The 23,555-nt window shown below is 46.6% G+C and overlaps 1 protein-coding gene across 7 annotated transcripts in view; it reads left to right on the top strand.

Moving 5' to 3' along the window:
• Positions 1-23,555, top strand: part of EPHA5 (EPH receptor A5) — a 165,982-nt gene that overhangs the window by 94,936 nt on the left and 47,491 nt on the right. For all 7 annotated transcript variants that reach the window (XM_062574426.1, XM_062574423.1, XM_062574425.1 and 4 more), the window contains exon 5: positions 3,930-4,265. In XM_062574426.1, coding sequence (XP_062430410.1) covers positions 3,930-4,265 — 336 coding nt within the window. The remainder of the gene's footprint in view (positions 1-3,929; positions 4,266-23,555) is intronic.

Genomic DNA, 23,555 nt, shown 5'->3' with positions numbered 1-23,555 from the left:
TTTTCTGGAGCTGGAAGTTCGAGAGTGGAAGGACAGACTTTAGATCCCCATAAAATCATGTAGGCAGCCTGTTAGCATGCGGCACATCTTAGGGATCATTTCCCCGACTGTGCTCCCGGTGGAGAACAAGGTGGGATGGAGAAGCAGAATAGAAACAAGTGGAGCGAAGGGCTGGAGAGAGCAGGGCATGAGAGCTTGGAGCTGGCAGGGTAGCAGCTTTCTGAGCCTTGGTCCCCGTGCCCACCACTTCCCAGCTCCCCGAGTTTGCACCAGGAGAAGACCAAAGTATTTTCTTTCCTGCTGGAGAGTCACTTTGGCAGAGGAAACTGTCTGCCCTCGACAGGTCTGTGTGTGCCTCGAGGAGACTTGGCTTACTGTAACGTAGCTCCATGTTAAGGTACGGCGTGCTAAGTTTTGCCAGGACCTCACTTGGCAGGATACGCAGGTGAGAGCCAGATGCCGCTTCGGAGCAAGGCGCTGGGACAGTTCGCGCTAGGAAGACCGACCCAAATCCACTGAGCCAGTGGGAAAATGCTGCAAGTTTTGTGAATGTGCCAGTTATTTATTACTGCAGAAGTTAATAATATTCATAGGATTCCTTCAACTTGAAATCTAGCTAATTGCAGGGAATACATCACTGTTGCTTTGCAGCTGCACACCTGCAAAGTCCCCTTGCCAGCTGGTACAGCTCTAAAAGCCCATTTTCCTAATTTAAAGAGAGTGCTTCTCAGACCCAGGGTGCCACAGGACTCTCCCCCCACACACACAAGCAGCACTGAAGAAAATTAACTGCTAAAGGGCTGTCAGTTGCTCAGTTAAGCACAATGGAGGGGAAGGAAATAAAATATGTCTCTTTAGTTTTTTTCCAGTTTCTTAAACATACTTAATAAGCAATAATTTGGTAATTTTAAAATTAATAGGGCTGCGATGCAGCCTGAAATAATTATTACTGTCCAACAACAAATACTTAAGTCCGTACAGGCGTTAGAGAACTCTCCTAATGTTTTTATGCAGCTTCCAGAAAGCAGTCGTGCTTTATTTCTTTTTAAATAAATAAACTTAACTTCAGTTCCTTGCAGAACATCAATTTAAAATGAAATTATATAAAGTTGCAGCCTTTCTTCCCTCCCACCTCTGACAAGTAATTCTGTTGCAAATCAGAGCATACTGGGGAAGTATTTCTAAACAGTATGACGTGGGGCGCACCCTGAGGTTTTTATGGAGTGGTTGGTGTAATAGTCTACTCTCAGAAAGTTTACAATTAAATTTATTCTGAGTGTGTGTATGTGTGTGTGTGTGTATATATATATATTTATATTTATATCTGTGTATCTCAGGGGAAATTTATCTTTGAGGTTGTATTTAAAATATACTCATCTGCAGAAAACAGATTTTCTGTCCATCAGGAAAAATACCAATATTTTTGCCTTCAGCCTCTGATCAATAAATCATGGTGCAGAAAGGGTGGATCGTAACAGACCTGCCTGCCTGGTACACAGAGTAGCAAATTTGAGGGAAAAAAAAATATATATATATATGTATCTCTAAACGCATGTCTTCATCCTTGGCAAAGAGAAGTTGGAAATGAGAGCAGATTCAGGGCTCCTTGGCTTCAGAAGCTAAAGCAGCGTTTTATTCTACCAACTGTGATTTTTCAAAGTTTCACCCAAGTGCAATCTGAGGAGTCTTCAAATAGGTCTTGTTAGATATCTGCAGAGGACTAAAGACCAGTCTTGGAGCCCCTTTGAGAATGCCGATTTTAGAGGTCGTGGAGGGCCACCAGCTTCAAAGCGCTTCCACTGAGGTTGAACACACCGCTGGGTGCCCACGGTGCAGTTCAGGAGCATCAGCTTGCGGAAGTCCCCAGGCTTGGGGTAGAGCAGCCCCTTGGGCTGCTTCTCGCGCAGCCTTGTACCTGGTGAAGGTTTGCTTTCCCTTCCGAGTGATTTGAAGTCGTTGCGCAGGTGTCCGCGCCGTCGGGCTTCCAGCGCTGCGTGCGGGCACGGGCACGGGCACCAATGCACGCGCCTGGCTGGGGTACCGCGGGCATGTCACAGAAACTGTAGCAGAGCTGGGCTGCACTTGCCTCAACTAACACGCCTTTGGTCTTGCGCTCTTTCTCCCCAAAGCAAAAGAAACGTCTCGGGAGCGTTCGTTTTTCTCTGACCGAGAGTTTCTCTTTGAATCGGAGCAGCTTGAGCTGACACCATCGCGGTGTTTGTCAAGCATTGCCAATTTTATAGGCTTAAAAAGGAGAGGAGGAAAGCGAAGCAGGGAGAGATGTTTCTTGTTCATACGGTAATTCAGTTTTGCAACATCTGCCTATTTTAAATATGTGAATCTAGTTTAATTATAGCAACAAACTAAAATAAGACCATCTAAGACACACTGTTAAAGGTGTATGGGTTTCTACCTGGTGAAGCTATTTCTAGGGCTCTTCACAAGGAGCTGTGCGTGGGTTTTGATGGCTTCGTTCAAATTCAGTGGGAGTGTGTTGCCATCACGCCCTTATATTCTCTAGAAAATCTCACTCTTTGCTCTGTGGCTTCTAGTGATGCTGTGGCTAAAATCCAAGCCAGCTTTCTTTAATTCATTTCTCCTTCATCTTAATTCAGTACCATCAGTAGATAATGTGCAAATCTCTTGCATGAGATTCCTGCTGTCCTTTTGCATCATCTTCAGAATGTGTCTGACTTGTCCTTCATCTCCAAGACAAGTCTATTAAAACAGTAAGTTTCTCAAGATACCATCTGGGCAGTATTTCCCCTTCCCTCCCAAACTGATAAGCTTTCTGTAACACAAAGGCATTAATGGAGTGTGACTTTTTTTTTTAAGATGGCTGTGGTCTGTGTGTTCAGAGGCTTGCCCGCGATGTCCCTCTGGTTTCACTGGGAGGCTACCACAGAGCGAAGCCAGCATTTGCAGATGTATCTAGCAATATGACCTCTCTGTGGCATGAGGCATCTGAAAAGGTTTGCACCAGCACCTTCTGCAAATGAGTGGTCTTGTGGATGTCTCCAGATGGACGGCACAGCGGCCTGCTGAACTGGGAGTCGCTTTTGGAAACCTTGGCCTGAGTGCACAGTACCGCTTTTCTTGCCCGGTCCGTGGCCTCTCCCAACAGCACATGGGAAAATAGACCAAGTTTGTAGGAGCTCTGCTGCCTCTGCAGCAGCAGCAGCTGTTCAGCTGCAGATAGTGTTGCCAGAGCCATGCTGACATCCCAAGCATGGAGATTTGGCAAAATAAGCAGGCGCGGCGTAGCTAACCAAGCGTGCTAGCGCTCGGAGCTTGCCAGGTGCTGGGAGCGCTGCACTTGAGGACCCAGATATGGCCGTGTTTCCAGGGACCCATGTAGATCACCATCTGCTTTAGGCCACCTCAGGTGTTTCGTGTAGGTGTGATTTGGACAACTGCCCTTAGGTTTCTCCATCTGCAAATAGCTAATGGGGAGAGGTGGGAGCATGCGGAGGGAAGATTCAGTGTCTGAACTGGGAACCCAAATAGTGCAAATACCGTTGTGCATGTGTCTGTCTAGCACTGGTAATATAGGTGCAGCGGGGCAAGGAGGGGGAATCCTGCCCCCATTGAAACCACAGCAACTTGGTCAGAGCAAAGCTTTGCACTTCCCTTAGCTGGAGGAACGAGGAGAGCATCAGAGGAAATGCCCTGGGGTGGGACATGCTTCTGTGGGCATTTTTGAGCCAGCCCCCTTGTGTATCTCTTGTCCTCCCACACCTTGCAGTGACATAGGAGTGCTCCAAAGAAATCCCCATCTTCTCCGTTCTTCTGTTGCTGCTGCAGATTGTCTCTCTGTGCTTTTTGGCATGTGAACCATGCGACATCTCTTAACAACCTAGAGAGTAGTAGAGAGTAGGATGAATGATAAAACTGTTTTTACCATGTGTTTTTCTCACTTTACAAACCAGGACCCCCCTCTGCTCCTCGGAGTGCCATCTCAAATGTTAACGAGACTAGTGTCTTTCTGGAATGGATTCCCCCTGCTGATACTGGTGGAAGGAAAGATGTGTCTTATTATATTGCATGCAAGAAGTGCAACTCACACTCAGGGCGGTGTGAGGCGTGTGGCAGTCATGTCAGGTACCTCCCCCAGCAAACCGGCCTGAAAAACACCTCTGTCATGATGGTGGATCTGCTTGCTCATACAAACTATACCTTTGAAATTGAGGCAGTGAACGGAGTGTCCGACCAGAGCCCCGGAGCACGGCAGTATGTGTCTGTAAATGTAACCACAAATCAGGCAGGTAAGTGCAACTTCAACCTGGGGAAATGGCTGGGGTGGGAGCCCGACCTGGTTGGACCTGGTGTGGACCTCCCATTAAAATGGGTGGAAGTCCAAGCCAGGAGGGCTGGCTTGTGACTTCTTAAAATATGTGTGTGGGAGGGGATTCATGTCTCACAGGGCATAATTACCACAGTCTTCAACAGCAGGAATGTTTCCTTCCAGCAGGAGATGCTTTCAGGATTTGTGGCTTTTTCCTTTTTCTTTTATGCTAAGTGCTTCACGGAGACCCCTTTACGGCTCGCCACTCAAACAGAAGAGGGGCATTGCCGCTTATATTGGGAAAGGGACATCCCTAAGAAATCATTTTGATTCCAAGACAGTTGAATGAAGAATGGTTGAAATGTCCTAAAGTTAGGAATGATTGCAGTAAGAAAATGGTTTTGCATGATTATAGGTAAACTCACCACTCTTACGCTGTGATGCTTAAGCGGCTGGTCTCAGACGGGTGAGGTATGGTGCAATCTCCCTGCTTCTCCAACAAGGTAGGGTTGAGATGTCGTTGCTTGCTGTGCCCATCTTGGTTTTGCCCTGAACAGAGGGAGACCGTGTAGACTGCTTTTTTCCCTTGTCCAGGGCTGTGCCCATCTTGGTTTTGCCCTGAACAGAGGGAAACCATGTAGACTGCCATTTTCACTTGTCCAGGGCTCAGACCTTTCGTTGGAAGCCCAGAGGAAAAAGAGAGACCATCGCCTTGGGGACAGGCAGCTGGGGCACAGCAGAACCGTGCACCTCGAACATGGCTGGGTGGGGAGCTGGCGTTGTCGGCCGTTGCTTGGGGATGTGGCAGGAGAGAAACATGGTCACATAGCTCCTCTAGCCCTGGACACCTTCCTGTAAGAGGTTCCCTTGTCCCTTGTATGCTCTGTTTTGCAGGGATCTCACCCTTCACCTATTTGGTTGGCTTCCTGCCATTTGATTCAGGGCTGTCTTCTAACAGCAAACACTTAGCCAGGAAATCTGGTGCAGTGTGCAGTATAATAGCTAGATGGAGATTGGCAGGTCCTTGCTGCAAAGCAGCAAAATATTAGCTGGCGCAAGGCTGTGTTTTGTCCCTACCGCCTGGGGCACATGCATGGAGTTGGTGGCCAGCAGAGTGAGAGCATGGTTGCGTTGTGGTTCATCAGGTACCTGTCCTGGTAATGAATCCACGTTGTTGAAGTGTGGGACAAATTGTTGGGATAAATCTTGTGGAAAAGAAGCATAGGCACTCTTAGTCGCTGCAGGCTGGTAACGGATGTGGCAGGAGATCTTCCGGAGGAGCAGCCAGGGCTGGCAGGGGAACACTTGTTGAAGACGTGTTCAATGCAGATCCATGGGTGTCACAGTCCTGACGCTGCTTGCTGTTGTCCCATTGAGAAGGCTGCTGCCAGTAAGTCTCTTTCTGGAGAAAATCTGCTTTCCCGTTCCTGGGTTTGCATTAGTGTTTCATCGCTGGCATTGAATTTCCCTTGATACGCGGAGTTAAATCCACATAAACCTCACTAAACGTAGCTGTGCGAGAGTAGATGATATATTGCTGATCATTGCAGTCTGTGGGGAAACAGTCTTGTCTTGTGAGTTATGTGCCAGCCTCCCGATAGTTGCAGCGGGAGTTATGTGCATAGTAACGGGTTTTCCGTGCCTCACGCCAAGAATCTAGCCCCTTGCACAACTCTTACCCACAACCCTTCTTTGGAAAGTTCTGTTATGGGAAATAGTGAACCTGTGGGTTTCACGTGCTGCACGCGGCCCCTGCTAAGGATAGCGGATCTCCGTGTTACCCTAGTGGAAGTGCATGACGGCCAGCAGACCTTAAAGATCTGCTTAAAGGCCACCCGCAGCAAGAGAAGAAACGCTGCAAGAACTGCTGGCAGTGGGAAATGAAAAAACCACACGCCATGGGTGAGGTCTGGCCGTTCCCAAACTGCTGGCAGCTATTCCCTAGCGCAGCACCGCAGAAGAGTGCCAGGGTTTATTTTGCTGCTTCGGCTTTGTCAGTCCCCCAAAAAGACTGCTCATTTCAGGCCTGCAAAGAATGCGCGAGCTGCGGGGTGCCGGCCGCACCGTGCAGCTTCTGTACATGGGAGCTTTTGGCAGCACCAGCAGCAGCGCAATCTGGTTTGGGATCCTGAAGGGATTGCTTCCCCCCAAAACCACGTTTCCCTCCAAAATAATTTGTTCTTCTTCCTCTCACTCTGGTTTCAAGTCATGATAAAAAGAACTGGCATCAGCAACCAGTCTGGTATTTTTAGACCAATATAGTTTTCTCTGAACTGTCTAGTTTTGAAATCAAATTTGGAAATACTGCAGGAAAACCAAGTAATGTTTGTGCACAGGAAGTGGCAGATCAGCTGGTGAGTCCAGCAGCCTCGTGCTGCAGCCTCTTCCCCAGTCAAAGCCTGTCCTCCCTGCCCAGGCTGTGGGTGCATGAACTCTCTCTGACGGTGGCGAGACCCTCATCTCTTGTTTTTGGATGTTGCTAGTTAGCAGAAAAGCTGCTGGTGGAGAAAAGGTGGCACATACAGGAGAAACATTGCACAGAAAGCATAGGAGATGCCTTTGCCTCCCAGAATCACCTTCCTTGCTTTTTAAAACCTCACCTTCCACCATCAAGATGGGATGTCTCTTGGGGAACCATTTTGGTGTCTGGGCAGCCCAGCAGCTCTGTTGGACACAGAGCGGGACACCTGTAGAAGTAGGTAGAGGACGTGGCATGTGGCCATCTGAGCACTTCACCAGCAGGGTTGATGCACTGGTGTGCAGTGACTTTACAGTTGCACAAGACTGTTAATGCCCAGATCAGGGTTTTGGTGGAGTTTTTTTCTTTTTCTTCCATTTTTTTTTTTTTTTTGAGATTAACTTGTGTTCAGCATTTTTACTGAGAAGCTAGGAGGAACTTGGAGGCTAGAAGCTAAGACGGCTTTTGTCTCTGGGTAATGTAACTGTCTTTTAGATGTTCGAATCTGAAAAAATGACAACCAGAAAAATGAACCGGTCGTGATAATAAGATGGTGAAGCCTCAGAGAGACTTGTGTAAATTCAGCTATTCCCAGCACTGGGCAGGGCAGCGTGGAGGCGGATGGTGAGCTGTACTGCCCCAGCTGCTGCTGCAGTCAGACCAGGAGGTTACGGAGGCTGAAGCTTGCCTGCTCTTCCCAGTGCCTGGCCTTTTGCAGTCCTCTGAGCATCTGCATGCATACAACCGTGTGGTCCTGGGCTGCAGCTGAGTCCTGCAGACCCTCAGGTTTGTGAGGGTGTTGCAGCTTCTCCTTCTGGGAGGATCAGGCCATTGTCACCATGATTCTTCTCAGTAATGCTGGCGTTACATGCTTGGGAGGACTGTCCTGCCCTCCTGTCCACCAGCCTCCTCAGCTCCCCTGGCTCAAGGTGGGGCTTGTTCTGGGGTGTGAGGGCTGGGAAACCTTGCATGGGCCCAGGAGCTGGCCAGAGCATGGTTGTCCCCGGTGAGATAGCTCTAAAATACATGCCTGAGGGGCTTTCACCTCACAGATGGTAGGAAGCCATCTGCAATGCACTCATAATGCATTGAAAGCTGTGCCTCCTGCACATGGGCTAGAGCTCAGTGAATAATTCATGACTGTCAGTGATAGGATTGAGTTAGCCATCCTTTTCCTGTTCATGATTTTGCTTGAGCTTTCATGTTTTGAAACCGCCTCCTAATGTACCTTTCAGGACCGTTTCCAGAAAGCAACCCTAGAACCAGGCTGCGTGAGATATTTTTTTCGGTGATTTCACCAAGTGGGATGATTAAGTAACGCTGTTGCTCTGGACAAAGATGTGCATCTCCCTTGAGGTCTTTCATCTTAGCTGCCCTGTGTAGCTACCCTGCAGTCTTGGTCAGAGACTCGTGCCTTGTGATGGGCCCCCAGGGAGCAAACCGCTGTGATTCAGGGTTGCCTGCACGCATGTTGTATCATGGCAGGAGTGTGCAAGTGCACGCTCAGAAGAAACATTAACAGCCTTTCTAGGCATAAAACCTGCGAGAGTATTTACTTTAAGCCAGCCTGTGTCAGAGTCTGTATGATGCTTTTGAGCCTTTTGGGGGAGAAGGGGAAGGTCTGGACATGTTTATTAACAGTGGAGAAGTTGACATGTCCGGTGCCCTCTGCATACCAGAGCCCCCGAGCTCGGTGGGACCCCAGTACTGGCAATTTAAAGTGTGTGAATGGAGCTATCACCAGCCACAAAGAACCTGTGTGCCCGAGGCTGCCACCGAGAGCAGTCTGGTTAGACCCTGAACCTTATAGGACGTTGATTCTTGTAACTTCGGCGTCGCTTGGGTTTTGGGGCATTGGTGTTGGGGAGCAGGAGTGTTGCTTGTTTTCTTTCTGAATAACAAAATGTTTCTAAGACGAACCTGCAGTAAAAGCGCAGCGTGTTGCATGCGGCTGTGCCGGACGGGAAGCGAGGCTTTGATCTGTGGCTCTACCTTCCAGCCGGAGCTGCCGGTCTGATGGTTTAAGCTTTGGATTCATGTTGGTCGGAGCGGAGCTATTAGCAGCATAAATGGAGGGTTGAAGCCCTGCAGTTGTGAATCTATTTGGAAAACGCTGCTATTTAGAGATACCATGCTAGCTTCCAGTGAACGATTGCAGGTGTCTAAAGCTCAGCATTTAACCCAAAGCAAGGTGCCCTTAAAAGCAAAGTGTAATCTTGCGCGTCAGGATGAACTGATACCCCAGGCCAGGGTTATTCTGACAAATGCAAGTGAATTTGTACTCCCTCAGAGACCGTCACCTCCATTTAAACCTGCACAAGCCTCCTGTGCCCCTCTGCACCGTGGCACGTGGGTTGTGCAAGGCTCCTTCTGCCAGCTGTGAACGTGCCAGCTCCTGTCGGTGTGCAAACGGAGAGTGACGCAGCCGAGAGACACCCGAGTGAGAGCTCGCGTGGAGGGCTCCCGCACCGCGCTCAGCACTCGCCTCGCTGCGTCTCTTGGAGCTGCCGGGTTTTCCACGCCGATTGCCCCATGCTCGGCATCGGAGACTGCGAGTTGAGGAGAAGCCCATCTTCAGCTTTCGTACTATCAGGTCTTTTCTCTCTGACTAAATTGAGAGCCCGCTGGAGAGCCTTGCTGATGCGCCGTGTATCGAGTTGCCAGTGTTCAGGCAGAAAGAGGAAATAATTTCATTTATGGAATCTCATGCATATGCTGGTGATTGACTTCAGGAAGTAGCTTAACCTAGATAGGAACCAAGATGGGCTCAGCAGATGTGTGCAGGTAGCAAAAGCAAGTAGCACTGAGCAGAGGAGAACAGAGGGAAGTTGGGGGTAGCCCTGTCACTGCATCAGGCCAAGCTTGCGTTTGTGGCTTTTGCTTTATTTTTGAAGCACAATCGTACAGAATTAGAGAAAGGAGTCATGCATTCACAGAGACGCACGGAGGGTTTATCGTTTGGGGTTTTTTGTGATGGCTGCATTCATCCTGAATGCGAAATCTTCTTCACACACCAGCCTATTCCAGAGTCACAAGTTCACCCCAGCCCAGATGGCTGGGTGTCTTCTACCAGATGAATTATGGATCAGCTGAATATTTTATAGTTTTATTTATAACTCCCCTGTTGGTAATTGCAACTTTCTCATAGTTGGTTATGAGCCTTTCCATTATACCTAGACTATTAGGAACACAGACTTCAGCACTGAAGGAATTCTTTGAAATAAAACCCCCAAGTTCCCCAAGTTTATAATACCGCTTTTACTTTATTCTTACAGCGTGCGAGACAACCCTGGTGTCACTATGTGGGGACACGAGAAGATGAAATAATGCGTTTTTCCTGCAGGAGCCACCTGTGTGGGGCACAGGGCCAGGTGCGAGGTAGCCTCAGACCCACCATAAAATAGCAGAGCCTGGGAGGCCCAAAGGCTGTGTGTTTAAAGGTGTATAAGGAGGGAACATCGGCATTTCCAAAGGGACGTAGAGCAGGTTGTGCCAAAATCCAATATTCATTTCCCATGCTAAAAGCTGTGCGGGTGATAAGAGCTTCCCAAGGTCAGAGCCTTAAGAAGCTTCTGGTTTTGCGGAGCACCACTGACGTTGCCTTGCGAGAGTGATAATGCTGTTTTAAAATTTTATTTCTCATTTTGCTGGTACATTTTTAAAGTATTGCCAAGTAATCTTATATTAATCTAATTTTAAATGCCTTAAAATGCAGTCTTCAGGACCAGAAGTTGTCCTTGTATTGCGCTGAGTACAGTACTTGGCAGAGAGCAAAAGTAAAGCATCTAAAATGGTTTCACTTCCCAGATGACATCAATGTATAGATTTTTTTGGATGCAGTTTCTGAATTTTACTGCTAATAAAATCCTGTTCAGATCTTCAGCCTCATCATACAAGCTGTTAATTCCTTTATCTGATATGTTATTTCTCTGATTTTGGCATTAAAAGTAGTTTTACATTTTCAACGCTTCTGAACCCATGGAGCAGGCTGAGTTGGGAGAAAATATGGGAGGAAAGACGTGGTGATTATGCAGAGTGCATGAACTGCAGCTTTCTGATTAGTATTTTATAGTGTTGGACAGGTTGAAATGTTTTTTCTCCCTTACATTGCTTGTTATGGGAGAGATGTAGTTCAGCAAAGCTTGAAAGGCTTTTCCAAGTCTTCTACTTCAGAGTGAAGTTGCTAGTGCAAAACACTTGAAATAACAAACAAGCCCTTGCCCATACCTCAAAAACCATGTGAAATGCTACTTGTAGCACTTGTATTTCTAGCAAACAGTTAATGTAATAGCCGGTATTTCACCTGAACACATTGCCCACCATGTGCTCAGCTGGGGCTGGAGAGCTCCACCTGGAGAGTTATGGACGGCATGGAGGGGACAGACAGCCAAGCTAAGAAAACCGATATTTCTTTCACAGCAGCTGGACTGAAGTTCGTATACATGCAAATACTTTATAAAAACCTCAGAGCATAAAAGCTTTAATTAAAATGTACTTCAGATGTACTCATTTGCTCACGTGGTGGAACACGTTCTGCATCTCCCTGTCCTGCAGGAGCAGTCGTGATCAAAGTGAGTGCCGAATGGGATTTCTGGCTAGATTAGTACGATAGAAACCACCAGAAGGGAAAAAAATATTATTCATTTATTTGCCTGCTTCTTTAGGACTGATGGTTTTAAGAATGGAAGGTCAGATCAAAGGGCCCTGTGCAAATCTGTGTAGGACACCCACTGACTACAGCGGCGTTGGACCAGACAGTGAGCAGGCACTAGGCAAGATTTTTTTCTTTTCTTTTCTTTTTTTTTGCTTTTAATGCTGCAATGCAGCAAGCCAGGGAGATGCGTTACTTTTTTCCTAAGAGGTGCATAATACGCTGGTCTGATCCCGCAAGCACTTCAGCTTGGACAGGCCTTCAAGGGAGAGAGCCGCTGCATGAAAATTCATGGAAAAACTTGCGTGCTCTGTTGCACGTCTGGCGAAGTCCGATGCGGGGACAGGGACTGGGCACGTGAGGTGGCTCGGGGCCGCAGCTCGCTCAGCGTTCACTTCTTTCCGACATTTCTGAAGTCTGCCTCAAATCGGAGAGCAGAGCTGGTGCTTGACTGACTAGATTATTAATTGCGCCGTCCCCAGAGTTGTCTTTGCTACACCTCAGCATTAGCATGCAGAAACGTCTGGCTCACTTTATTTGTCGCCTATCCCTCTGTACCAGGTGCTGCTCAGGCCCCGTTTGGAGGTGTAAAGGAGCTTGGGGCTGGCTGGGCAGGATGCACATCCCCACCTTTCCTGCAGCCACCACCGGAGCTGCACGTGCATGAAGGACAGACCGCCCCGGGCTTGCCCCAGGCGCCTTGCACCCTCCCTCTGCTGTCTCTTGGCTCGGGCTTCGTGGGGGCTTCTGCCGGAGTCCGATAGCTTTGCAGGGCTTCAAGTGCTATTTGCAGCACCTGCAGAACACCTCTACAAAGCAAACAAATCACCGTAAAGCAGTCAAACAGCTCTTAAGTGCTCAGATAACAACTATGCATCTATAGTGGCCTCACATGATTCTTGTGTCCTCTGATAGTAGTGATGACTTATTTCAAATTCAGCTTGTACCGTGTCCAGTGCTTCTTAATTTAGAACAAAATACAGGAGGAAAATACACGGCAACGGTGCAACTGAGTGCAGTGGATAAATTCAAGCTGGCTCAGCTTTACTGTAGCCCGAGCCGATCCGTGCAACACATGCTGTCCCTGCTAACAGCCAGGGAAGCAAACACTAGTGCTTGGGCGATTGCATTTAACTAAAATCCTGCTCTCTTTGCCTTTCTCTGCAACGGGAGAGCGATCGCTACCCCCTTCAGTAAATACACTGATGTTTAGTTGGCCTTTGGCAGGAATGAATTGACTCTCTGAACTTCAGGAAATAATCCCCTTTAAAGGAGAGGGAAGACGCTTGCTTTCAGCAGAAGACAGGAGGAGGCAAGGGAAAGGAAACTTCACGCTTAGGACTGCTCCAGCGCTTGCTGGAAGTGCTGAGTTTTGTGCAGCGTTTCGAAACTGCGTAAATCAGATGAAAGCCGGGCGTTGATGACAGGGTGATAGGTGTGTCAGAGAAGGGGAGGGAGCGGAGAAGGAAAAGCATTAACGTGGGTGACTTTAATTATGTGGAAGGTGGGAATATTGACTTCCCCGTCCTGAGCGGTGAAAAGATATATTAGTCTATATTCTCTCAAGGGTTGATGAGGTCTTCTTGAAGATGTTGGTAGTTACTTGGAAGAAAAAGGTGTGCTAGCTGGCAGTATTTATGAGCACTTTAATTACATTTCGCAGACTGAGTTCCAATTAGAAGGGAAGGAGAAAAAAAAGTCAAGACAAGACGTACAGCTCATGTTCGGAGCAAGCTGCTAAATCTACGGCTAACGAGAATGGTAAACAAGGTAGCTACACATCATAGTGTCATTTGCACGCTTTTATTTTTGGGTGCTTGTTCCTTCTCCTATCCTCCCTGCCCCACAAGCTGAAAAAGCTCGTGAAGGGGGTCAAACGCTGGCTTCCTCTGTTCTGCTTAAAAGATGTACGGGAAAGCGTGTTTGCAATTGCTATGGGGGTATTACTTTTTGCCAAATCATTAACTGTGTCATAAAAGAGCAGCCCAGAAAAGGCAGGCAGGAGACGGAGCACGACTTTTGTCTTGGTGCTCCCACCACCAACAACAATGTGAAACGATTGCCGTCATCAGCAAGCTCAACGTGCTTGCCTCCGGAAAAAAATTGGCTTTCTGTAGTCTTTCCAGGTGGCTGTAGAGTGTTTGCCAGTGCAACCTCTACAGCTGATGCAGGTAAGAGATTAATTTTGTCTAATTATGGCAGTATTGGGCATGGGGAGTAGCTTGGGGTTTTGTTGATTCAAGCAAAGGTAAAGCTGCAAACAGTTCACGACAAACACTGCAACTCTAGCTGGGGAAGAGCGGATGTTAGCTAGTGAGATAGCTTTTATTTCAGATAACATCAGTCCTCCCAGGGACGAATAAGGGCCCCTGACGATACTTAATAGTGGTGAAATGGCTGCAGTGAAAGCCTGGCAGGAAACCCTTCAGGAAATGGGAATCTTTACTCTTGCGTTGTGTAGTTCCAGGATCTCCCATGGAAAGCTAAGTAGATCAAAGCAGAGCACCCTTTTCCTTGGTTCTGTCCAAACCGTAGCCCTTGTGTATTTAAAAAAAAAGCTATGTGAGAAGTAAGGTATGATGGAGTATAATTGCAAAGCTCTCATTTGGCAATTAAATTAATACTAATAATAAGCCACCTTAATGCTGTTAAGGAACAGGCCTAACTGTGTGCAGGAGGTGTATCTGTATCGTGGGAGCTGGCACGGAGACCATCAGGAGGCATCTCCAGCTTTGCTCTACGCTGTACAGAGATGAATCTAGTTGGGGCTAGTTAAGAGCCTGTCAGAGCAATGCTCCCATCGCCCGGGCGGGAGAGGAGAGCATGGAGAAAGGCAGTGGATGTCCTCCCCCATCCCTGCTGCGGTAGGCAGAAGCACTTTGTTACCAAAAGGAGCAAAATCGGAGATCTGTGGCTAGGAATCAGACACAAACAGCTTGCCAAAGGAAGGGAGGTTTCAATAAAAGATCGTCATTAGCAGCCAAGCAGCGCTGAGGGCTTTTTAATTAAATGTGTTTGGGATGGACAAGGAGGGTCTCAGGAGAGAGATGTTTTGGCCTCAGGCCTAAAGCTGCCACAAGAGAGGAGGTTGGAGGTGTTTTAGCAGAACATGTTGACCATGAGTCTCCAAGTGCTTTGCAAGGAGAGGGCATGTCCATCCCACACGTTTTGCAGGTTGCGAAGGAGGAAGGGAAGTGATTTGCCAGTGGTTGCGCAATGATCCTGCAGCAGAGTTGTCAAGAGCTCACAAGTCACCAGGGTCTAGTGGCACTGTGCCCTGCCAGAGTTAGGATTAAGCCATGAAGTTAACTTAGTTTTTGTGTGTCCTTCTGCTCTCCCCCAACATTTATCACATACTTTTTAGTACTCTGCACATTGACCTAGAGTTGTGGAATGAATCTCAGCACAGAGCAGAGTCCTTCCTGATGAAGGCTGCAGGATGTTACACGACCGTGCGTACAATCTCTTCCAAAATCTGTCCTGTGTTAACCTACACCTGAGCTGGTGGCCTCTTGGGGAATAGTTCTGTCACTGCTGTGGCTAAGTCAGTTCCTGGAGTGTGTTTCCCCTCGCCGTACTGGATCAAATTCTTCTCGTAGTTGCGTGGAAGCTACTTCTGATGAAGTTAATGGGTAGTCTGTCATGCAGAGGGAAGCAAGGTATGGCCTGATGTCTCTGGTAGGTTTAATTTACACTTGTTCCTCTGAATGTCTTTGCAGCTACTGTTTGCATTTCTATTAGTCGTTGGAATTGTTTCATTTAGGCTTCATGGTTTCTCCTGGATATGCAGAAAGCAAGATCCCCTGCTGTGTCAAAGTGTAATCACTTTGATTTTGCTCTTTTGCAAACTTCACGGCTTGAAAACTTTTTGCCACAGTGTTCTGAGAATCCTTTTGCCTGCTCATTTAGCACCTCATCACACTGTGTGATTTGTCATGCCTTACGGAGGAAAAGATGAAGCAGAGAGCCTCAGGTGTGTTATTCAGGCAGTCACTGAGATGTCTTTGGCTTCCCGGAGTATGTCACAGTGACCATCCTGGGTCTTGTCAGTAGAGAGATGAGCTGAAGAATTAGATCACTAAGATTATAATGCAGTGCTGGGTAAGATAAGATTCATGGTCAAGAGAGGATATGGCATTTAATGGCCATTTCAAACATTGCATCCAGGTTTGAAGGCCATACCCTCAAAAGAAATGGAGGAGGACAGCAGCCAGTTCCAGCAGCTTTAAAATGAAAGCAGCAACCAAGTGATGCTGGTGGGACTTTACAGTCCACGTTTATGCAGTAAATACAACCTTAAGCAGCCACTGGAAACCATGCAAGGATGGTAGGAGTATTGTTCTTAAGATACAAGGTAAGATGTGCCCGTTTGGTCCAAATGCCGTTCATTTAACAGAGGAAAGAGGTAAGCAATATAAAGTTCTTATCAGAGCAGTACACAAGGAGTTTGACCGTCATTAATGGCTTGAGTAATTCGGGTTGGAGTACAGTAAATAAAGTGATTGTGTCCCAAATGCAGTAATATATGTCTTTGCAAGCAGTTGTGTGGCAGCTGTGTGACTGGGTGGGATTTCTTCTTGACCTTGTAACATTTTGAATGGATGATAACAGAGAAAAACGTGTTTCCACATTTCTCAGATACATTCATTGCTGGTAAAAAAAAAAAAAAAGACCCATGGGAATGTAATCCGTGGAGCTGAATCCTGGGCACTGTAGTGTTAGATAGTATTAAAATGTTTGTGAACGCTTCCTGGTGATCGGATACAATTGCTCAGGATTTGCAGGCTTTTTAAAATTGCAAGGCGTTTATAATTTTTATAGACTGGTAAATGTTGGTTGAAAATTTGGTATTTGGTGACAGTCTTCAAGAGATATTCACCTTAAAAAGACACATTTAAAGCACACATCCTTACTTGAGCTCTACTTGATTTTGGATGGTGACTCACCAAAGTGTGAATACGCACACATTTATATTTAAAACAGTTTAATTTTTTATTTTGTTTTTCAGGTTGCAGTTCTCAGGGAGTAGCTGTTTAGTTAAATCTTTTTTGATGCTATTTTTGTTTGTCTTTAATATCCCTTAAAATGTTCTTTAGCCCCAAATTTACCTCTTTTTTTCCTATTGCACCGTTCCTTTGCACAAGCAGACATGTCTAGTGTGTGTAAAAGTATTTTTGTAATGAGTAACACAAGACCGGATGGGCAGTATTCCAGCACGTCACCGCAAGGTGAAGTTTGGTAATCTGTCCCTGGGGATGAGCTGTTGCTGATCCCAGGGAAGACGAAAACTCAGTCTTATTTTGTGGGAGGGCTAAAATATCTCTTCTAGCCTTGAAATGTAGAGATCCTGTTTGAAAACTGTGTCTCTTAGTTTACCTGCTGCCTGTAAATTTGCTGATCCAAGTTAAATGAGCGTAAAACATGTCCTGATTGAGTTCAGTGCATCTGTGCCAAGTTTTAACTAAGTTATTTGAGATGTTGCTCCCTTTTTGTGCCAGCCTAACTGTAATTGTGTGTAGGTGGGGTCTAGAGCTCTCTAAGGATAATTCTCATTTTTTGGACAGTTTAGCAATGTTTGAGTACTTTGAATCCTGAGAGAAAGCCAAATCTTTGTTACTCCTGCGCTCGCTGCGGTAGCCTTGACAAGGTGACCACTTCACCCTTCCCACCTCTGTAGAAGACAACCTTGGAAAAACGGCACCAGCTACCTGCCTTGTTCACATCTGCTTTACAATGCTGCTGAATTAAGAATGGTTGGAGACGGTTAATGGGTTTCCCCCTTATATAACAGGGGAATAAGCAAAGGCCGAGTAGAAGCGGATTGGTTTGCGAGAAGGAAATCTCTGTTTTGGTTCTGCCATGGGTTAGGGATGATCAATGCTCATGTCACGATGAGGAGGAGTGAATATATCCCAGGGTCTACATTTAGTTATTTAATCATCCTGCCTGGTGCATAGCATTCATCATTCACGTTTTTAATGCCATCTGCTGTTACCATCTCACATTTATGCAGGGCACGTTTAAGGAGAAAAGCCACCCTAATACGCAGTGTCCCGTGGAACAGAATAGCACTGAAACCAGTGCAGTTCGGGGGAAATTGGTCAGGCCTGGAAGTGCAAGATAGGTGTGATTAATCTGACATTGCTAATACTTATTACAGTTAGAATAAAAGTAACTGGATGTTCATCCCTATTTTTGTATTGCATGCTTTTAAGAGGAGCCAGTGGCAAACATAACAAAGCCCACTGAACAGAGGATTATTTTAATTAATTATTCCCTCCTACCCCCAAACTGCTATTTCCAGAACCATCTGCACCTGTGTTTCTTCAAAACTTTGGCACCAAGTTGAATCCTGAGCACACTGAAGGTAGGTGGGTTTTCCTGTGATTTTCCCCAAATTAAAGATCAGAACGTTCCATTTATATTTGACCCACAGAGACCTGAGACACCCTCTCAGAGAACATTTTGCTGCTAGCTACATCTTCTCATCACAGATCCTCTGTGAACCCCTGGCAGCGGTGCAAAGCGAGGGGATCCAGTTAGCTACCAAAAGTCATCAGAGATGCCAAGAGCTGTGCACTCCCAGTAAGGCTCTCCACCTTTGAGATCTTAGTTTGATTTCTAGCTCTTCAGTCTAAGTAGTTTGAACAGCAGCCCCATGCAGACAAACTCTGCTACAAGTCTGGTCTTGAGATGACAGCCCCGTGGATGGCAATAGCAAAGTCCTCATCTGAACAATAATCTAGTGAACTCCTGCCTGTGGCTGCACGGGTAGCCCTCAGTAGTCCTGCAAATTACTTCTACCCAAGACTTAAGTGGGAGCTAATGTCACCACAGACCTGTGACCATGGTGTGCGAATGCCTGTGAGCAGCTATTTTTGCACCTCATCCTGCCACCAGCCTCACTTAAACTAATTCCAGCCATCTTCCAGGAGTAATTTCAACTAGACGCTGACTGAGGAGAGCAATCATAGTGTGAAGATCGGTCAAGGGAGAGTCACAAACTTGCAGGATGATTACATATGGAGAACCATTTTATATATTGCATGTGTGGAGACAAGGAGTTCCCTGGACCCTGCTGGATACACTTTTTTTCCTTAATTTCCTCATTTAACTTTTTAATGGTTGTGTCCACATATTAAATGAGGGTGAAGTAAGATAAGAGCTTGTTAGGGTTGGAAGGAGTAGGGCAGTTGCTCAGGGCATCCTGTGATCTAATACAGGGAAGAAGGCCAAGAAACTCCTCCAAGGGAAGAACCCCCCTGGGACCTGTGGTGCTGAAAACTCTTCTCTCTCCTAGCAGTTACAAAGCCAAGAGGAGCCAAGTGATCAGCAGAAAGGGCACAGCCTTGCAAAAAACATATTAGCCCTATTCCTGCAGCCATTTCAGAGCAGTCAAGAGAAAGCAGAGGAATCTGGCTACAGTGAGTCTCATCTTGCCTCTGTCTTTCCCTGATGAGGTCTTGGGAATGCTGGAGCAGAAGAGGTCAGCAAAACCCCAGAAGGTGTTTGGGGGAGTGCAGCTTCACGAATGCTTACTTGGAAGCAGTAAGTTGCTGGGCTCTTACAAGCCTCTTTGCCGTATCTCGACGGGTGGGTCTAAAACGTGAGTTTGTGGTGTGTTTTTTCTCTGATGCTTTAGAGAGTGATAATATCTGAAACTCAAACCAAGCAGACATAAAATTTGCCCTCTGCTCTCCTGCGCACAGACATGTGGTTTAATTTGTAATCAACCCTATCGAAAAAAGCAATGAAAAATCCTGCGGTGGGAAGACACAAGTTCAACCACCAACTAACACAGACTGGACTAAGCAGCGTATCAGCGATGGAAACCTGGTTACTGAGCACAGTTCTGCTGATGCTGGAGGGGAGCTAAAGCCCTGCTCCTTTGTGTCTTAGATGTACAGCTACACTTTAGCACTTCTGAAATCTCCATTGGGACTGTTTAGCTTCTGCATGGGAATCCCAACCGCAGATGCTCAATGGGGATCTCTGTAGTTGTGCCTCAGCCAAATAATTTTACAACGTGCTCCTCTTTAAGCAGGTGACGAGTGCTTCCGCTGGAGACCGAAGTTGGGGAGAGTTACTAAATTATGAAAATTAAGCCTTTATCACAGATTTCTCCAGTATTTTACCACTTTTTACCCACGTAGGGTGTCTGTTCCACATTTGAGCTCAGCATGGTGGCACCGAGTTGCCTGTGATTTAAATAGGGGAAGCTGGCAGCCCAGAGTAACGCTTGCAGGTATTCCTTCTGTTCTGTATTTGCCTTACAGCAGTGCCTGCAGGCCAAAGCGAAGACTGGCAGCTGACGAAGGGTTGGTTCCTGCCCCTCAAGTACAGATAGATAGAGGAATTATCATCGTCTTCCTTGCACAGTTAATGGCAGTGAAAGATGAAGTGACTTGCCCATGGTCATGCTACAAGTCTGTGGCAGAGCCGGAAAGCAGAGTATTATTTCCCCTGGTTTAATGTTTCCATCTTAGGGCCGTCCTTTCATATGGGTGGCTGCTTTCAGCGATCCAGGCTTTTCCTCATTCTTCCTAGCGCAAACTTGCAGCCTGGTAAATGCCACAGAAGGGATCTCCCAGATTCCTGCCTTTGAAGGAGCCAACTCATTTTTATCATTCCCCTTCTGATGTGCATTTGCCTTTGTAGAGCCATGTGCCTGGAAGGATCTCAGGATATGTTCATGTAAACTGCTTCAAAACCTCCAGAGACAGAGGTGCTTCAGGTTCAGTGGGCGATTTTTTCCTGATTCTTCCTGGTTTTTGTCCTGATGAAGCTTTTCCTAGATTTAATTGGAAGTCTCCCTTGCTTCAGAGACAGCAGCCTTGTATGTATTTGGAGACTCTCACATTCCCTTTCAGTCTTACTTCTTATGGACTCATCAACTCTAGATCCTTCAGTCTCTCCTCATAGCTCACAGTTTCTAGACCTCTGCTTGTTCTCTGATTCCTCCTTAGATCCCCTCAAAATAGAGCACATTTTCTTGACATCCAGCATTCAAAACAGGGCACGATGTGTTGCAGCCAGCTCTTCTGGGAACTGCCAGGTTTACGTTGCAGCTATTTTTCATCCTTTCCAAAGAGGCTGCAAGAAGCTGAAGGTGCCAAAACCAATAAAAATTTATTTCGAGTCTTTTGGTCTTTGCAGAACTTGCTTACAGAAAAGGTCTGTGCCGTGGTTCTGCAAAGTTGAGGCCAACCTAGGGTCCATCGCAGGTGCTGAGGAGTTGTATAGATTTGTACTTTTCTCACATTTCTGAATGAGATGTGGGAGGAGAGTGGTGACAGGAGGCAATGTGAACCACAGGGAGTCCAAAACTACCTACCATGCCAGTGAAGGATTTTCTCCATTCTTTCCCCAACCTACTACAACTCTTCGATTGCTGTTCTTCCAGTGGAAATGTAAGGAGTTTATTTGGCTGCCTCTGCTCCTGCTGGAGTGTATAGTAATTTGGCTTTAATATTAGAGTTCATCAGCAAGATTGATTGGTGTATCATGCAGAGTGGCAGCCTTGGCAGACAAGGAAATTTCCCACACAGTTTAAAAATGGTCCATGCCTTTGGTGAATTTACCGGGTTTAGAATTTAATAGTAGCCAGGAGAAGGATGCAGCAGGTCTTGTTTGAAGAAAGGAGTTGATGGAGGATTTAAGATGGTGGGACCGATTTAAGACCGTAGGGAACAGGAGCGTGTGCTTTCTATGCATTTTGTTCAGCAGCCATGGTTTCGTTTTGCTTTTAATGGCCCATGATCTTCAAAAGGAACTTTTTGCTTAAATGCAAATAAGATATTAAGCCACTAATGATAGGAGAGGAGCTGTTCTGTGTGTGCTGGAAGCTAACTTGATAAATGTACTCAATAATGAGGATTCTGCTGCAAAACAGTGAGCCCTGTGGCTATGATCCAGCAAAGTGCTGACAGTAGTGTTAGTACTCGTGTGCTTAAGTTAAGCATTTTCCCAAAGCACTTTGATAGGTCAGAACTAGAGTCCTTGTCACCTTGCTAGGAGTGAATTTATAAGGGTGTTGCCAGGCTGTAGTATTTATTCTTTGGATTTTGTGAAGTTCACAACAAAATAGCTGATGGACTATAGGGAAATTGTAGCTATTCTGTGGTATGAAGGAATCCGACTCTGATTTTAAACACAGCCTGTTCTCCATCATTAAGAAGAGCTTAGCAGCTTGATTTCCAGAGGCCTCAGAAAAGTCAGCTGAGATGATAGCGCCATTCAGAGTCAAGCTGGTAGGTGGATGTTGGTGCTGCAGGACGTGGCTCGGTGGCAGTCCAAGCTGATCTGCCCCAGGATTGCTGCTCTCCTTTCCACCTCTCTGCTTGCCCCCCTCTCTCCTGGCACTCGAATGGTGCCAGACTGCTTCAGGGAGTTGGTTTGGCCTAAGTTGGCCAAAGAGGACTTTCTTCAACCTCGTCTGTTCCCAAAGCCTGGTTGCTCAAGTGCAATATGGTGTAGGAGGAAAGGGTACCCGGGGGAGAAGAGTGCAACCTCCGTGGTGACTTAAACTGCTGTGGCTCTGCAGGAATTCCTGGCAAAAAATGCTGGATTTTCCAGAATGACGTTGGAGAGTGTAGTGCTCTTCGTAGCTCTTGTTGTCCAACCAGTCCTTAAATTCTCCTAAGCCCCTGTTACTACTCAGACATTGAAAGTATTTTGGAGGGAACAAGCGAGCCGGGAGTATTTCCCCTCCTTCAGGGTGAGTGTGCTCAATATTCTGCAACTGTCTATGATAAGCTTTCTTGGAAATCACAATGGAAATGAGAAGGGCAGCAGTATGAAGGATTTCTTTGGAATACTGGAGTACCAGCGCATTTCTCATTTTTGTACACCCCAACAGTGTGAATTACCAGTGGTGACCGTGCTTGTTAGTTCGTGCTGTCCAGAGACACACTGCTGCTACTGGCATTATTCTGACTGATAACTTTTATGATTGCCAGAGGTTCCTATTACCTGCAATTTTCTCTTGTGATACCTGGTTGGGTTTTTGTAGAGCCCCATTCCCGAAAGTCACAAAAATCTGCAGGCAGCTTTCACTCTGTTTAAAAGTACATATCTTGCATCCCTGATTGCAGAGAGCCGAAAGCATGTATATGCTGCTCAGTAAATAGAAGGCAAATAGAAAGAATGCAATTTATTTTTTGCAACGATGTGCTTTTTAAAGAGTCTTACCCAAGATTACTCAGTGTTTGGAGGTGGCGGTGATACGTGATGGATTCCATTAAATATTCTGACTTCGTTGTATACGAGGTGGTGTGCACCTGAGGAACGAGAGAGCAGTCTTGCCCCAACGACTTTATAATTTAGTGCCCGGATCCTGTCGTGATTGCAGCGTGCGTTCCTTAGCTGTAGCCTGTTACAGTAAAGGTTTTAGAACTTACTCTCTGTTTTTTCTTGGAGCAAGCAGTGATTTTGGAAACACTTGTGCCAGTCGACAGCGGGGCGCACAGAAAGGAGCACTGGAGACGAGACGTTGCTCTGCTCACGTGTCTTCTCATGTTGCTGGGTACCCTCGGGAAGGAGCAATATTCGGGCCACACAGCCGGGAGCCCAGGCTCCCCTCTGCCTTGTGCAAAGGGCTTGGTAGGGGTGAACCTGCCACCCCCCAAAATTAGACACATCAGTGAGTCTTAGCAGGATTTTGCCTTCTCCTCCTACGTGACAGGCACCAGCAGTGCCTGGGATGTGTGTGTTTTCTCTTGGCATAGTTTAACAGCATGCAAGAGCTGGGAGGTCATTTTGTTCTGCATGAGTGCAATGCCCATTACCACTGAGCCGCAATCCCCGAACAGGGTCCCTAAGTGCTCCTTAAATGCTGACCAGTGTAGTAAAACGTTAGCATGGAAAAACCATCCAGGCTTTGAGCTCTACCCCATAGCTGCTCTGTTTCCTCTGATGGTAGCTGGAAGCTGAACAGCCAGTTGTTACACTGAAGGGAATGGCAAAGCTTACATTGATTGCACCTGCTGTCCTCTAAGATAAATATGTTGAGTCCTGTTTTTCTACAGATTAACACTGTATTTTGATTAAAAGACTGCATACAAACATTTTGAAGCTATGCATTTTATTGTCTTCACAACTGGCATCAACAATCAACGGAGAATCTTAAACATATTTTTAGATGTATTTTTTATAGCACCAGT

This window comes from Rhea pennata, chromosome 4, assembly GCF_028389875.1.
Source record: "Rhea pennata isolate bPtePen1 chromosome 4, bPtePen1.pri, whole genome shotgun sequence".
Lineage (NCBI taxonomy): Eukaryota > Metazoa > Chordata > Aves > Rheiformes > Rheidae > Rhea > Rhea pennata.
The sequence above is the reverse complement of the archived record's forward strand: the minus strand, read 5'-3'. Positions and strand labels throughout refer to the sequence as shown.